The sequence below is a fragment of the Protopterus annectens genome, chromosome 2.part2 (assembly GCF_019279795.1).
Source record: "Protopterus annectens isolate FY-2018-M chromosome 2.part2, PAN1.0, whole genome shotgun sequence".
In the NCBI taxonomy this organism is placed as follows: Eukaryota; Metazoa; Chordata; order Ceratodontiformes; family Protopteridae; genus Protopterus; species Protopterus annectens.
In genome coordinates, this window is record NC_056730.1 from 867842742 (window position 1) to 867860756 (window position 18015).

Here is an 18015-nt window from a genome sequence, read left to right on the forward strand (position 1 = left end):
AAAAAAATAGGTAAAATATGAACAGTTGAAGGGTATGTATACCAGATAACTAGTACAAAAGACTGGGGAAAAATCTTAACTGTACCAGCACACAGCATCTCAAGCCTCGTGGTTTCCATCCTAATTCTATTACTTCAGCATCTCAAACCTCGTGGCTTCCATCCTAATTCTATTACTTCAGCATAGAGCACAGACCTCCAGCAATTTTCAACGGTACAAGGTTAAGCATTTTTTAAAATGTATAGTAATGAATCAAGTTAGCAAATAAATTCCGAGCAATCACTATTCTTATAACTTAATCGAGAAACACAATCTGACCACTACACTCTAATCGCGTACTCTCATAATGCTCTCTTCTCTCTTTCTAACACAGAACAGTCAAGTTACTAATCTAACTACAAAAGAGCTTCAAATAGTAGAGCTAATCACACACGACTTATGTTACAGGGGAACACATATACCCCACAACAATAATTCGTTGGTAGCCAGTTAGAAGTAGCAAACGATCCTCACGTGGCTTGTTACGTAACAGCTGTTTTGGTTTTGTAACCGCAGTGCACTGTACTTCGGGAGTAATGTTTCTTATCATTGGATAACGTGCAAGTCATCCAGTCTGTTCTCCAAACATTCTTGAGATTATTTGTGAGGTACATCAAAAAAGGCAGGGCTTTTTGCAACTTCTTGTGTTGACTGAGTGCTTGTCTTTACATTTTAATGGACGAAAAAGAAAATGAGTAGTTCTTTAGTAAGAGCTACAGTGAGAGCTGTGAGCAAAAGAAGATTGCTGCCAACACGGGCACCTCTGATTCTTGTAAGTAGACAAACCGTATAATGAAAGCAACAGTCTGGTAACTTCAACTGTATTGAGTTAATTTAGAAGGTGATAAGAAATGACTTTACTAACGTGATTACTAACGCAAGTGCAGATTTTGATTTCCTGTTTGGATACATACAAATTTGGGGTCCTATGGGAATGTTATTAATGGTACTCAGATCAACAGCCTAGTATTAACTTGTGATCCTAAAACTCTAGAATGGATATTTTACCGTTTGTGTGACTTAGTTTCTTGTTGTAGTACTATCCCTAGCCTCTTGAAATGTTTTGTAAAAGTAATTTATGCTAAGCAACATGTTGTTCTAATTATTTCCTGAGTGACACTGTATTTTCAGAGTGTGAAAGAACTGAAAGGGATTGCACTGCATCAAGAAATCCATGTAAGCGTTGTTTGTCATGAGGTTCTGCATATTTGCTTTTGTTTTGACTTAGAATCTGATTTTAAATTTTTAGAATTCAAAATTTTGCTCATTTACTTGATAGTTGTCCACCTGTTTTGAGGCTGTAGTGATTGCCTCATGTGATCCTTCCAGGTCATGCTTTAGGCTATTTAGGAGGCAGCAAGGGATATTGTCGACTTTAGGCTGTTTAGAAGGTAACCAGAGATATTGTCAGGACCCTTTGAAACTGTTTTTGGCCTTAGCAGGCATCTCCAGGACCTGCACCCTGTTGATAGTTGCGGGGAATATGCTAAAATGGATTTCATAGGGGGATAGGAGGGAGTGGGAAGTTGGAGCTAACTTTTGTCAGCCAGTAGATTAGCTATGTCATTCTGGTTAGTGAAGGTTGTACCATTTATCACCAGTTCTGCACACTGCTGAGTATTACCTTTAAGATTCCTCAAGAAGGCTTTGTGATTGTCCTTAGTCTGAGAGGCTATCCTGACCTCATAATTGGCCTTGTTGGACTTTATTAGACCTCTAAGTTTCTTGTTTATTGTGTGCAGTGGTTAGCATTGTCGCCTCACAGCAAGAGGTTCTACGGTTCGATCCTCTGCTGGAGTGCCTTCTGTGCGGAGTCTGCATGTCCTCCTTGTGGTCGCGTGGGTTTCCTCCCACATCCCAAAGGCATGCTGCAGGTGGATTGGACACTCTAAACTGGCTCTAGGTGTGAGTGCGTGCGTGCGTGTGCCTTCTGTGGAAGGTTGGGTGCTGGGCTGGCAACGCAACACTGTAAAAACTCCACTGCCAATCATGAGTGTACAGGTGATCCGCTGTGGCAACCCCTAAATGGGAAAAGCCGAAAGAAGAAGACTTGATAGTTGCTGTATGAATCTGACATTTTTCTTATTCTTGTTCAGGTTCAAGCCTGTTTGCCTCAGTCTGTTAACAATTTTTTTTGTTTTATAGCTCTGCAGACTAGAAGAGATTGTCAGTTGTGTTGACCATACCATCTATCCCTGTAATCATTTCAGTTATTTTTCTTTAAATACTTCTTGTCTAATGAGACTGTAAAAGCCCGTCTGGAAAGATGTTTCTACCAGAAAGTGTGTTGAATGTACAAAGCTTTAAGCTAGCTTCATCTGGCCTAATTTACTAAAACCCTTGATAGCATCAAGACACAGTAAAGAGCTTTGCATTGGGTATAATAGCTCGCTTGCACTGCTGTTCTTGATCATCTCCACTTATGACTGTAACTGGGAGTTTTTTGGGGCAGTGTCTATAAGTGGTACTTCACTTAGATGAAATCTTAATGTCTCTTGTAGACAGCTTAGACTAATAAACAATTTCAGACACATTCAGCTATATCAGTATTTCGAGGGACTTAATTGTGTCTTTCAACCTCAGTGAAGTAGTAACTGCATTCCTGTTATTGTATTTGCTAGTCTTATCACGTTCATAGGTTCATACTAGGCTATCTGCCCTAGGGCATTTATAAGCCTAGCCAGAGTGTGTTTGGCTTTCGCCACCCATTTTAAATTAATTTTGCTATGCCCTTTTTTGAGGTTAGTATACTGTGCCTCTGTCTAACAGTGACACAGAAGTGATACCCAGGGTAAACCTATGATCTCCCATCCACTCATCAAGATTCTTCTTGAAGAGAGTCAATGAGGGACTCTGCCTAACCTGGACTGGGATCTTATTCCAGAGTGAAGGGAGCCTCTGGGTTATGAATCTGTCCCTCCAGCATGTCCTATTTATTTCAGTGCTGAGGTTAAGTCTCTCGAGCGCGTAGCTCGATGGGATTTGGATTTTTTGAGGTGCAGCATGTCCATTAATTCCGGGTTGGACATGGCTTTATACGTCAGGCACAGATCGCCTCTGAGCAGGCGGTATGCCACTGAGTAGAGCTGGAGTTTCTTTAACCGGATGAGTAAAGTGGCAAGTTGACCTCCCCTGATCTAGATGTGAATCCCTTCATGATTAGGTAGGCTATATAGAATGTTTTTCAAACCACTTTGGCCACGTGGTTGTCAAATGAGAGATTGCTATCAACTTGGGTCCCCAGGTCCCTAATTGCTTCTTCTGTATTTAATGGATTACCACCTATGTGGTAATTTGTGGGCACTTTGTTTTTGCCAAAGGGGATGACTATACACTTTTTAGCGTTAAGCTTGAGGCCATGGCTCTGGCACCAGTTGTCTGTTTCTATGAGGCCCCTTTGGAGGATGCTTGTGTCGGCTGGAGAGTCGATTATGGCGCCCAGTTTGCTGTCATCTGCGAACTTGGTCAGCCACAGTCCTTCCGTGTTGGCCTGTACCTCCGAGAAATATATACCGAACAAGAGAGGTCCCAGGACTGAGCCTTGTGGGACGCCACTTGTAACTGGTTTGGAGTCTGACATGGCTCCAGCAATTCTAACCATGTGGGTTCTGTCCTTGAGCCAGTTTGCAACCCATGTAGTGACATAGGGGTTTATATTTAAGCTGGTGAGTTTATCTGTAATGCCCGAGTGGGGTGTTGTATCGAAGGCTTTTGCGAGGTCCAGGTAGGCTGTGTGGCCCACCTTCCACTCGTCAATGGCCTTGGTGACTGTTTCAAAGAAATCAACCAGGTTTAAGAGGCAGGATCTGCCCTTAACAAAGCCGAACTGGGTAGGATCCAGTGTCTGTAGGTCTCCAATATCTTTATTTATGAGGTCCATGATGATCCTTTCCATAGCTTTGCAGACCAAGCTAGTCAGGCTTATGGGGCGATAGTTTCCAGGATCCGTTGAGGCACCACCTTTGTGGAGAGGAACCACTGTTGCTGTACGCCACTCTTTGGGTACATATCCTGTAGTAAGGCTGAGATTGAACAGTAGTTTTATGTTTGGGTTTAGCTCTTCTTGGAGTTCATGTAGGACGCAGCCCGGGACACCGTCTGGTCCCATTGATGCTATGTTTTTTGCTTTGGAGAGGGCGGCTCTTACCTGAGCATCTGAGATGTCAGGGGGGCAGCACTCTGCTGGGATAGATATTTGCCCTTTTGGTGGGGGGGGAGTTTGCACTGAACCTGTCAGCTAGGATGTTGGCAATGTCTGTGGGTTCGATGTATTTTTTGTCATTTTGGAGTAATTCTGAGCATATCTGCGAATTCCCACCCAGGTTCCTAACATAACTAAAGAAAGCCTTGTGATTATCCTTTAGTGTCCTGTGCAATTTTTCTCTCGAAGCTGGCCTTAGACGATTTTATGAGTGCCCGTAGTTTTTTGCTAGTACTGATCCGAAATGCCTTCCCTTTTTGGGATTTTGCTCCATCATGTAGTAGCTTCCTCCTTCTATTGTATAGTTTGTTTATGGCTGGGGTCCACCAGACAGGACGTCTGCCTTTGGAGGATTGGGTCTTGGTTTTATTTGGGATTGCATGATCCATGCATTCCTGAAGGTGTTCATAGAATGCGTTTATAAAGGATTCTGCGGTCTGGGCCGTATTTTCCACAGGCTCTGGGGCTTTTAAGGATTCCACCTCGGTTTTGAGGAGTGTGAAATTTGCTTTAGAGATTTTTTTCACTGTGGTTTTCTGGGCAGGGGGTGTGTTTGTTCTGATTATTCAGTGTTTTTGACTAACTGTTTGGCATTATGTCAAAAGAGCACAGACCCTCTGGATTTAAAAAATGCACTAGATGCAATTACAAAATGTCTGTAACGGACGATCACTCCCTTTGCGTGTACTGTTTAGGACCCAAACACCTTCAGGAGTCCTGTAGTGTGTGTCACCCTTTTTCCTCTCGAGTCCTCCAAGAGAGGAAAAATAAATTGATTTTAAAAGGACTTAAGCCTACTTTTGAAGAGGCCTTATCTTCCTCTTCTTCCTCTAAGAAAAAGAAATCGTCGGCTCCGACCAGCCCGTCGGAACCGACCACCATGAAATCTAGGCAGGCTTCTCCATCGGCTCCACAGACTTCGGAGCCGAGGGCGGAACGGTCTGCCTCGATGCCTCCAGCCTCGACTCCTCTGGCTTCGGAGCCGATGGCTGGAGCTTCGAGAGGTGGATCACCTTCATTGGCTCCGCTGATTTCGGAGCCGATGAGGGTTGTCCACTCAGACTCTTCCCCTTCGGCGCCGAAGTCCTCTTCGGCACCGAGGGAAATTACAATGGAGTCTCCTTCGGCAACGATTTTGATCGAAACAATTCGGAGCCGGTCCCCCAGTCCTTCGGAACCGGTGGAGAAGTCTAGTCGGACCCGTTCAATCTCCTCCCGATCTTCCAAGATGTCAGATTCGGACATTGACAGGGTGCTCCAAAGGCTGTTTCAGTCTCCAGTCTTCAAAAAGTTAGTTTCGGCTCCAGCCCAGTCGGCTTCGGAGCCGATGGTCCACCCTTTAGCCTTGGTTCCTCCTCCAACAGCCTCGGCACCGTTGGAGTTGGTGCTGGTGGAGCCGATGGAGGTGTCCGGGTTGGCTCCGACCCTTACTCCTACTCCGGCCTTTGGGTCGGAGTTCGGTACACGGACCTCTTGATCGGCCCTTGGTGACGCTTCGGGACCGATGTTTTCGGTTCCGAGCCTCTCTCTCGGTGCGTCGGCTGTGGGAGTGCCGTCTGCTGTTATGGCTTTGGGGGTCGGACCTTCCCAGGATTCTGGGGGTCTGGCCTTTAGAGCCATGAGGAGTGCTTTGGCCAAATCTTCTTTGGCTACCTCCACCGTCTCCCCGGCACCTTCCCTAGGCATGGAGACTGGGTCCTTTGTAGTCCCCATGTCTCAAGACAGCGGAGCCCTGGGGCCTGAGGTCACCCCCATTGGGGGTCCCCCTCTTCCTGGAGGTCCCTCTGAAGAGTCTTCAGAGGAACCCCCAAGAAAAAAACAGTGCAAGAGGAAGCACGTCAACTCCCCTGACGAGTCTATCACCTCCGACACCAATCTTGATGATGCGGAAGGGTCCCCCAAGTCGTCCTCGGATGATGTCTCCTTTGCGGACATCCTGGAAGTCCTCAGGCAACGAGGCGGCTGGCAGACCAAACCCCCCTTCCTCTGACGAGTCTGTGTTCCTCAAGGCCTTCGGGGCTCAGCCCTCCGCCTCCTGGGTGTCTCCGCCCTTCGATGAGCTTCTAGATTTGATCTCTCGAAGAGCGTGGGAACATCCAGATTCTGTGGAACCGGTGCCTGCTCGCCCTAACAAATTTTTGTCGGCGCCCCCCGGAAAAGGAATTTCTCACCAAGGGTGTGGCTGTAGATGCTATGGTGGTGGCATCTGCTACCCAGCAAGATGTGGCAGAGGCTTCAACGTCCGTCCATTCCCCCTAATAAGGAGTCTAGGAGCATGGACCGGTACGGGAAGTGCACCCTTTCTTCAGCGGCCTTTACATTAAGGTCTCTGAATTACCTCACGCACTTCACTAGACTTCAGAGGGACCTGATCAAGGAACTCTCAGATACCCTCTCTGGTAACCTGCCTGAGCAGTTAGCCCAGACGGTTAGCTCTCAGTTGGCTACCCTGTCGATATCGAACTCGTCCATGAGGCTCATTTCGTATGCAGCCGAGGGGGCGAGTAGAGCGGCGGGTACGGGCTTTGCTCTACGGAGACAAGCCTGGCACCGCCTGTGTCATTTTGCGGAGGCCTTCAAGTCTTCCTTTGCTGACGCTCCCTTTGATGGGTCCTCTTTGTTCGGACCCAAGGTAAAGGACACCTTGACCCGCTGTGAACCAGAGGGTAAAACTTTGACTGCCGTAGGAGCACGGTTTCCCTCTCCCTTTCGGCCTTATCCCAAGGCTAAAAGAGGAGGGAAAATGTGGTTCCGTAAATCTCAAAAGAATTACCCCTCACAGCAGGACGATCCTCCCTCTAGAGGCAGAGGAGGGGGAAATTTTTCCGGAAGACACCGTCCCAGAGGCGGCATAGGCCCCCGCAACACTGGAGACCGCAAGTCCTTTCGTGGCTCTTCAACCTCTCAGCATCCCTGAAGGATTGCCCGACTGTGCAGCTCCGGAGCCAGTTGGGGGTCGTTTTTCGAGGCACCTAAAGGCCTGGGAGAGTACCACTCAGGACCAATGGGTGCTCCGAATCATTGCCGGAGGTTACGTCATCCCCTTTTCGCACCCCCCCCCTCCATCCAGGAAAATCCCGGACCTCCCACCCAGTCAACGGGATATTGCAGCCATCGAAATTTCAAAGCTGCTTCAAAAAGGAGTCATCCAACCGGTCCCCCTAGACCAGACTTAGGGACTTACTCAAAATTCTTTTTAGTGCCAAAAAAGACCGGGGACTTGAGGCCCATTTTGGATCTCAGCAACCTGAATCGATCAGTCAAGAAGTCCAAGTTCCGGATGGTCACCTTACAATCCATTCTCCCGCTACTGGAGAAAGGTGTTTGGATGTGCTCCATAGATATCAAGGACGCCTATTATCACATTCTGGTAGATCAGGCGTCCAGGAGACATCTGCGCTTCAGCCTGGGAGACAGTCATTTCCAGTTCTGCGCACTGTCCTTTGGTCTCACCACAGCCCCCAGGGTGTTCACCAAGTGTTTGGCGGTGGTGACTGCTCACCTGAGGAGTCTTGGATTCCAGGTGTTTCTGTATCTAGACGACTGACTCCTAACTGCCACCTCCAGGCATCTACTATTACAGAACCTAGCAGCCACTATATCTCTAGGAACCTCCCTAGGAATCACCTTCAATTGGGCAAAGTCTGTGTTGCTGCCATCTCAGCTTATACGGTTTATCGGGGTAGACATGGACTCAAGGCAAATGCGGTTCTATCTTCCTACAGAGAGAATAGAAACATTACAATCTCAAGTCCGAGCATTGCTCCTCAAACGCCGAGCCACAGCAAGGATGGTCCTACAACTGTTGGGTTCCATGTCGGCTACCGTTCTCCTGGTTCCCTTAGCAAGATTACACATGAGGATTCTCCAGTGGCTCTTGTTGGTCCAGTGGTCGTATCAAGAACTTCCTCTCAGTCACCAAATTGTAATAACGGAGACGTGCAAACAGGACCTCCGTTGGTGGCTTATCTCGTCCAACCTGGATCGGGGGCGACCTTTCGTTCCTCCTCCTCCTCCAGTGGCCACTTTGACTATGGACGCCTCCCAGACGGGGTGGGGGGGACATTACCTGGGCAGGTCAGTTCAAGGCAAGTGGCACCCCAGCGAGATTTCTCTACACATCAACATACTGGAAATGAGGGCAGTACTTCTGTCGCTCCAAGCACTACACTGCTACCTCCCCCAAGGTATGATTGCCGTTCAGTCCGACAACATGTCTGTAGTCTGGTACCTGAACAAGCAGGGAGGGACCAGGTCCTACCCTCTTTGCAGAGAGGCCATGAGAGTATGGAATTGGGCTGTTGCAACCAACCGGTTCTTGGTAGCAACACATATTCCGGGGAGATCCAATGTGATAGCCGACAGACTCAGCAGAACCATTCTCTCCCCGCACGAGTGGTCTCTGAACGACAGAGTAGCATCTCAGATCTTCAGAAGATGGGGAACTCCTTGTTGCGACCTCTTTGCAACCCCCCTCAACACGAAATGTCTGCGGTTCTTTTCCCTTACCCCGAGTCTGGGGAGTTTTCCCAAGGACGCCCTAGTCCAAGCTTGGCCCACCGGCTTACTGTACACCTTTCCTCCAGTTCCCCTTCTCCCCAGGGTGATCCAGAAGGCGATTCACTTGCAGTGCAAGATGATTTTAGTTGCCCCATACTGGCCTCGTCAAGTCTGGCTGCCATTTCTTCGGAAATACGCACTGGATGGTCCATGGTTCCTGGACCAGGTTCCAGATCTCTTGATCCACCAGTCGGGACAGCTTCACCTGTCCCTTCACTCATTGAAGTTAACAGCTTGGCTCCTCCACTTCCGACTATAGTCAGGAACCAGGTTTTAGACTCAGAAGTTATACATATCTTGTCCTCAGCCCACAAGAATTCGACTAAGAAAATGTATAATAGTAAATGGAAGAGATTCGCCATTTGGGCCCAACTCCGGGGTTTAGATCCCATTACTGCCCCGGTGGCGGACGTTTTGAAATTCCTAGTTTCCCTATTCAATCAAGGATCTTCAGTCTCTACCATTAAGGTTCAATTAGCAGCTATTTCTAATTTTCATGCAAGTATAGACCCACCTTTGATGAGCAATAAGTTGTGTAAAGCCTTCATGAAAGGTGCTGGGCTGCTACGTCCTCCAGTTTCTCATCCTGCTCCACCATGGGATCTCAATTTACGATTAGGTGCCTTGACCTCTTCCCCCTTCGAACCGGCAGCAACTTCTGACTTGAAATTTCTTTCCTGGAAGACCGCTTTTTTGGTGGCAATTACATCAGCCAGAAGAGTTTCGGAACTTCAAGCCCTATGTGTCAACCCGCCATACCTGTTTTTTCACAAGGATAGAGTATCCCTTAGGCCTAATCCATCTTTTGTTCCCAAAGTTTGTTCGAGTTTCTGTCTTCAACAGTCTTTGGAACTTCCAGTTTTCTTCCCCAATTACTCAGACAGAGCAGAATATATCTTCCATTAATTGGATGTACACAGACAATTGCGTTTCTACTTAGGACGCACCAAACACGAAAAATGGATCAGTTGTTTGTGTCCTTTTCATACAATAAATTGGGCAAAGCCGTCACGAAGGTCACTATTGCCAAGTGGATCAGAGACTGTATCAGTCATACTTATTTTCTTTCTAATAGAGAGCTTACAACCACTGTGAAAGCTCATTCTACAAGGGCTATGGCTACTTCAACAGCATTTCATGCTAAGCTTGCCATTAGTGACATTTGTGCTGCGGCTACCTGGTCCTCTCCTCACACCTTTATTTCTCATTACAAATTGGATGTGGCATCTCGGGGGCGAGCTTCCTTCGGTTCCACAGTTCTCAGGAGTGTTTTCCAGTGAGCCACCCAGGAATCAGGTGCTATGGATGCTGTCCCATCAGTACAGAATGTAGGCGAGATAGGATCACATAACATCTTTTAGTTATGTACTTACCATAACTTTAGATGTTTGGGATCCATCTCGCCTACATTCCTAATAACCCACCCTCCTTTCCCCTGCCTTGGAGATCAGAAGAGACCGCACGGTTCAAGTTCGACCGTTTCATCTTGAAACATCTGGCAATGTTATATCAGCAGTGCATGTGTGGGTGCATGTGTGCGGACAAACAAGATCTGGGGAATTGGTGGTGGTGCATCCTGGGATATAGAATAGCTCAGCCAATTAGAGACTTCGCTTAACCCTTCAGTACAGAATGTAGGTGAGATGGATCCCAAACATCTAAAGTTATGGTAAGTACATAACTAAAAGTTTTTTAAAAAAAATTGGTCCAGGATAGCTACTAGACTGAAATGCATGAATAGCAAACAGTCTGTGTAGATACATACTGTATAGGATACATTATTGGTCAAATTGTAATACTATCACTGGTTTTAAGTTAGAATCTTATTATTGGTTTTTGGACCATCATTTTGTCTATACTAGTATTGGTTACCCCAGCTAGATAAAAAAAATTATATTAAAATATTTTATTCATACAGCTAATGGACTAATATGTAAACAGCATTTTTCAGAGTATATTTCACTGTCAAAGTTTATGGACAGTTCAGAAATATAACTACAATGTTATGGTTAAAATGACATTGAAACTGTATATTTACAGTAGTGTATAAATGCTTGCAGTAGCATATGGTTCTTGTCTCTTATAGTTAATTCAGCAGTTGTAAAGAGTTAATGGAACAGTTCTAAGTCATACATTAAATTCTGTAATTACAAAAGAATAAATGAATCCAGTTAAAAAATAAAATTAAAGCAGACACGGCCCATAACTGATGCAATATTTTCACAGAATGGTCTGCAAAAGAAAACGTGAAGTATGTTCAGTTCAGTAGTAATACTTGATATAATTGTATTACCTATGTAAAATTGCATTTTGACTTGTATCAAAAGAAGACCAAAGGTTTTGTTTCTTAATGTGTTTTCTATATAATGTGATCAAATTACATATTAGTATGAAGTGTTTTGAGTATGTTTAAAAAAGAGGGAATTGTTAGAGATTATGAATATAAGGCTGAAATTAATTCTGTTGTAAATATGCTGAAAGATAAAGCATAGAATAAAAAAGTTTGCTTGAATATATGTATAGAGTTTAGCAATGTAAAATGGGCATTCATACTATATGTATAACAGACGGGCTTCTCTTCACAGCATCAGAAAAAGCTTAACAAAGCAATATTGTAAAGCAAGTGGGTTGGGAGGGTGGCCTAATCGTTAAGGAGTTTGCCTTGTAAGTACAAGGTGCAGGGTTTGAGTCTCACAAGGGATAATTGGCTAGGCTTAAAATGGATCGCAAGGGCAGTTAGCTTAGTAGTAATCTATTTATGAACCTAAGTATTACATGATTTTCTCATGTTTGCAGAACAAATATCTAAACTCGGCAATATGTAATGTTTTTTCAATAGGAACAGATGTTTCCTTTCATACTTCTGTTATTCTGATTGTGTGCATGCATTTGTGCATTTTCACATCAGCAGAACTGCTGACAGGACAATAGAAAAGTCTAGAAAAGTACAGTTTTGTACCTACCATAAATGTAGATGTTCGAGGATCTCCATTGCTGCAGTCCTGACAAATGGGTACTCCGCTGCCCACCATCGGCCCGAATACCAAAGGGCTAGATCCGGCGTCAGTCATGGGCGCCCGAGACTGACGTAGTGTCAGTACAATTGCGCATGACCGACACCATAACTTCAGTCTTTCTTGCCTCAGACGTCAGAATGCAAAAAAAAAAACACCACCCAAAAACCCTAATCTAAAAAGAAAAAGGGGGAAGGAGGGAGGGAAAATTGGACTGCAGCAATGGAGATCCTCGAACATCTACATTTATGGTAGGTACAAAACTGTACTATGTTCTTCGTCTCCCATTGCTGCAGTCCTGACAAATGGGTAGAATCCCAGAGCAACGGAAAAAAAGGGAGGTTGGTCAACTAAATAGCATGAGGAGCTGCAGACATGCCCTGTAAGACTGCAGTGGCAAACCCAGCCCTAGACCTAGAATAAAGAGGCAAATGATAATGCTTTGTAAAGGTATGTACAGAACTCCAAGTAGCTGCCTCTAGAATGTCTTTAGTAGCTACCCCTCTCAAAAAAGCAGTAGATGTGGCCGTAGCCCTAGTAGAATGAGGCCTGATCCCAACTGGAACCTCCTTTCCATGATGAGAGTAACAAAAAGCAATACAATGGCCAATCCACTTGGAAATAGTTTGTTTCGAGACAGCTTTTCCACGTGAAGTCACAGCAAACGAAACAAATAATTGTTGAGAACTTCTGAACTCTTTGGTTCTGAACAAATAATATCTTAACTGCCTATGTACATCCAAAGAATGCAAAACTTTTCCCCTTCATTTTGGGGTTAGCATAAAAGTAGGCAAATGTATAGATTGGTTCAATGCCACATTAGAAATCACTTTAGGCAGAAAAGTAGGATTAGTATGCAAGGAAACTCTGTCCTGGTGAAAAATCAGAAAAGGTTCCACTGCCATGAGAGCCTGTAATTCAGATACCCTTCTAGCAGAAGTAACAGCCAATAAAAAAGCAGTCTTCCAAGACAACAACTTCAAGTCAGCCGTAGCTGCAGGTTCAAAAGGAGGCAGAGTCAGTTTTCCAAAACAAAATTAAGATCCCAGGTAGGAGTAGGAGCCCTCCGTGGGGTCTTATATTCTTTGCCCCTCTAAGAAACTGTTTAAGCAATGGATGTGAAAATAAAGGAGGGTCACCATCATAGTGAGCAGAAATAGCTGCAGCATGCACTTTTACAGAAGAGAAGGACAAACCCTTGTCCAATAACATAGTCAAATATTGCAATGTACAACTCAAATCAGGCAATGTGACATCAAAGCCTTTAGCTGAACTCCAAAGAAAAAATCTCTTCCATTTATCAGCATAAACTTTTCGAGTACTAGGACGCCTGGCTTCCAAAAGAACATCCAAAACTTGTTGAGGGAGCTGAAGGCCCTCATTCTCTAAAACTGAATGCGCCAGGCTGTCGGGTGTAGGGATTGCACCCTGACATTGAGAAAATGATTGTTTTCTTGAGACAATAAGTGAGGAATCCGAGGTAATGGCCAAGGGGCCCCCTGAATTAAGCTCCTCAACAGAGGGTACCAATGCTGACGAGGCCAATCCGGTGCTATAAGGATCATGCAAGGTTTGTCCCTCCTGACTTTCAACAGGACTTTTGGAAGAAGAGGCAGAGGAGGAAAGGCATACACGTGAAGGTTGCTCCAACTGAAGGATAGTGCATCTATTTTCCAGGCTTTCGGATGAAACAGCCTTGTGCAAAACAGAGGTAGTTGGAAATTCAGAGGAGAAGCGAACAGATCTATGTCTGGAGTTCCCCAAGCCATGGTCAACTGACGAAACACCTGAGGATCCAACTTCCATTCGTGAGGATCCACCATTTGCCTGCTCAGAACATCCGCTAACGAATTCTGTGCTCCTGGCAGAAACTGTGCTCGAAGAGTGATGTGCAGATTCAAAGCAGTTTCCCATAACAGCATTGCTTGTCTGCAAAGAGGGTAAGAATGAGTTCCCCCCTGCTTGTTGATGTACCACATGACAGTTGTGTTGTCCGTTCGAATCAACACCAGTCCTGGTCGAAGTAGATCCTTGAATGCTTTTAATGCAAATTGAACTGCCAGCATCTCTTTCATATTGATATGCAAGTGAAGCAACTCCGGGGGCCAAAGGTCTTCAATCCATTTTCCTTTGAAATGAGCTCCCCAGGCTGACTCCGAGGCGTCTGTCGTTAATATCTGACTTGCCTCTGGTTGGGTCACAGAGAGTCCCTTGTTTAGGTGACATTCCTGAGCCCACCACACAAATTCTTTCTGAATGCAAGGTAGAATCCGAATGACAGTGTCCAAATCGTGGCTGTGTTGAGTCCAAACGCTTTTGAGATACCATTGTAACTTCCTCATATGCAGTTTGGCATTGGGAAGTACTAGAATGCAAGATGCCATGAACCCCAAGGCTTGAAGGACTGTCCTTGCAGTCAGCCTGGACATTACTGATAGCTGTAGGAAGTATTGGTGAAGATTTCTTTGTTTGTCCGGGTAAGAAATGCCATCTGAGTAGCTGTATTCAGTCTCACACCCAGAAAACACATCTCCTGTGAGGGTACTAGACTGGACTTTATTTCGTTCACAGAATACCCTAGGCATCTGAAAACTGTCATCACATACTGCAGATGTCGAAGTAGTTCGTGCTTGCCTTGAGCCAGTATCAAACAATCGTCCAGATAAGGATAAATCTGAATTCCTTTTAGTCTGAGAAAAGCTATTACTGGAGCCAGGACTTTTGTGAATACCCTGGGCAGTAGATAAGCCAAAGGGCAATGCAGAGAACTGATAATGCAAATTCCCAGTCCGAAACCTCAGGAATTTCCTGCAACTGGGCCTGATAGGAATGTGAAGATAGGCTTCCTTGAGATCCAAAGTCACCATCCAGTGATCTCTGCCCAGCATAGGCAACAGCTGTTGCAGTGTTAACATCTTGAATTTGAATTTCCAGAAAGGTGTTTAGAATGGATAAATCCAGAATGGGCCTCAAGTATTTCCCTTCTTTGGCACTAAGAAAAGACGGGAATAAAACCCTGTGCCCCTTTCCGCAGAAGGAACTTCCTGTATTGCTCCCAACTGGAGCAGAGAAGAAATCTGTGCCTGTGCTTCCAGTCTTTGCTGATGAGGCACATCCGGCATACCTTTGAAAGGCGGGAATGTGTGAAAATAAAATTTGTAGCCTCGAGTTATAATGTCCAATACCCATTTGTCTTGGGTAACCAAATGCCAATTCCTTTTGAAAAGTCCCAGTTTTCCTCCTAGAGGAGCTGCCAGCAAAGCAGAGTCCGGCAGCTGAAGACACAGGTCATTGGGTCTGCTTCCGAAAGGACTGACCCCTGCCCTCCCCAGCAGAAGGGGTAGAAGAACTCAAAGACCTAGAAGTAACAGGGCCCTGAAAGGAAGCCCTACCTCTACCACGCCTCGACCTGCCCCTAAAATGAAAATCCGAAGAGGGAAAAGACCATCCCTTAGCAGGCCAATTCCTACTGAACTTAGAGGGCTGAACCTGTAAAAAGTCCTTCACTGTCTGCATAGACTTAGCTTTTTCCTCCATTTTTTTTAAAACTGATTCCACTGGAGGGGCCAAAAAGAACATCAGATTGCAAAGGAGCATCCATAATTCGAGCTTTAACATGCTCTGACAAGGACTGATCTTTAAGCCAGGCATGTCTGCGAACAACAGAACTAGTAGCAGCCACCCTGGAAGAAGCTTGTAAAGCATCAAAACCACACTGCAAAGAATGCTTACCAACCTGGTCTGAAGCATGCACTAAATCCTGAAGCTCCTTACAGTCAATACCTTCAGCTAAAGCATCTACTTTACATTTCAATTGACTTAGCAAATAATTCTGATACCTGAGCATATGAAACTGACAATTTAAAGCCCTCATAGCCAAAGTAGAAGAGGTATACAGTTTTACCCCACCTATCCAGGGCCCTAGCATCCTTGTCCAGAGGAACTGGATTCTTAACCACAGAAGCCTTAACACCTTTGGGGCCTTGAGAAATAGTTTCTGGATCAGCCCTAGGGCTCTTAAACAAGTACTTGTGAGCTTCCGGAACCCTGTAGTATCTATTTGGTTTAACAGGGGCAGGAGGCAGAGAATCTGGGTTAAGGGCAGCCTCAGAAAATACATCCTGAACAACATCCAGTACAGGGGGAATAGCCAAGGGCCTGTGCTGAGGCAAAAACAAGAATTCTCTTAGCCTTTACGAGAATCAGAATAATCCTGGCCTTCCCATTTGAAATGTTCCCTCATGGAATGCAAAGTTTCAGAGAAAGAAAAATCTTCTGGAGGGGACGCAGAGGGAGAAGCATCCTCAGCCTCCGAATCAGAATAGGGAGGGAAATCCTGAAGTTCTTCCACAGAGGAATCTGACTCATTGGAAGACTGAACCAAACCCTCCAACTCTGTCTCTACCCTGGGCCTCTTCTCAGGGGGAGGCATGGAATCCCTAATTAAAGTAATCAAATCTTCAGCCATCTTTAACATGTGCTTCCTAGGAGCTGGACCCTGGGGAAAAGCACCCGCAGGGGGCAGACTTAGACTTAGAATGGCCTTTGCCTTGAGAAGGGGGAGGCTTAACCACCCTATGAGGGGAGGGAGCCACAGACAACAGAGGAGCACCCTCAGCCCGGCCTAACACAGGAGAAGCCACTTCCTGTAGTAACAAAGGCTCCCCTTGACACTCTGGTAAACTGTCAGAAAGAGCCACTGAAGCAGCCAGTGGTTCTACAGGACCGACGTCCGGAGTGGACACCTCATCCTGTTTGGACCGCAAAGACTTTTCTTTGCGCTTCTTAGAAGAACCAGTCGTCGGAGAATCCGACGGCATGTTGTAATTACAACGTTTACCAAACACCAGCCTAGCACAGTCCAACCGACGTTTAATAGTACGCTTATTAAAAGTAGCACAAAAGCGACACCCAACAACGTCGTGCTCAGGCCCTAAACAAGGAATGCAGAGTGAATGGTAATCCCTATGAGGAATATGTTTCCCACAAGAAATACAGTTATTAACTTTTTCTGACATCCGTCAATACTGAGGCAAGAAAAAGACAAAAAATGTCCCCAACGGGGTACTTAGCCCAACTTGGTCTCCGGTCTGAAACTCGAAAACCGACAGTTCCAGAACGCCGAACGGCACTTGCAAATTCTGCTTCTGCTTAGGACCATGCGGCAAGAAAGACTGAAGTTATGGCGTCGGTCATGCGCATTTGTACTGACACTACGTCAGTCTCGGGCGCCCATGACCGACGCCAGATCTAGCCCTTTGGTATTCGGGCCGATGGTGGGCAGCGGAGTACCCATTTGTCAGGACTGCAGCAATGGGAGACGAAGAACATCAGACGTTATGTGACTTCCCACAGAAGGCCAAAAAAGATACCAAGAGGAAATAACAAAATCTATGTGCGTGACTAGCACTCTATATAACAATTGTAATTCAGTTATCAGAGAGAGCTATTTTGTAGAAGTCGTCATTCTTATCTGTAATGAAGGAAAACTTTGTAAATATATGCTGCAAACTGACAGAGTACATGTCGTTTGTTATAAAAATAAGTTATCTGTAACTGTGCTTATAGCTGCAAAATATATTTCTTTATCCGTGTGCAATTTGAAAGGCCTTGGTGCTTTAAACAGACTACAGATGGAGTCATGCAAAGCTTTGTGTCTCTGATTCAGACTTTGGATCCAGCACAGCAGAGAAGCAGCAGTTACATAAAATAAATTTTTCAGGTGTAGATTTGGACATTGGTGCTAGTTCCTACAGTGGGGAAGGGGGCTGTGAAGATGTTTGTACCATCCCTCAGGAGGTTGGCATCAGCTTTGGAGAAGTTTTTTGTTTGATCCTAGCTATAGGGGGGTCAGGGAGATGGTGACTTCAAAAGTGACTACTTTATGGTCTGATCTTACCAGGGAGGATGATACCGCAGGGATGCTGCAGTGGTTACTCATATTCATTAATACCAAGTCTAAGATATTATCACCTCTTGTGGGGGTATCAACTAGCTGTTGCAAGGCATTTGCATTGCTAAAAGTCGAGGAATCTCTGGGCATTTGTGTGCTGGCATGAGGCATTTTTCCAGTCTATGGTTGAGTAATTAGTCACCCAGGATCAGGGTAAAGGGTTGAATCTTGATAGATTTGAAGATATCCAGATAGGTGGAGTGGGCATCTTGAATCTTGGGGGGCCTGTAGCTAGCTATAATTTGAAA

General features: G+C 45.4%; 1 protein-coding gene across 1 annotated transcript in view; it reads left to right on the forward strand.

Annotated features, from left to right (window-relative positions):
* Positions 1–570: 570 nt before the first annotated feature.
* LOC122795829 (iron-sulfur cluster assembly 1 homolog, mitochondrial) overlaps positions 571–18015 on the forward strand; it is a 579093-nt gene continuing 561648 nt past the window's right edge. The window contains exon 1 of the mRNA XM_044064189.1: positions 571–811. Within this exon, the coding sequence (XP_043920124.1) occupies positions 731–811 (81 nt within the window). The 5' untranslated portion in view covers positions 571–730. The remainder of the gene's footprint in view (positions 812–18015) is intronic.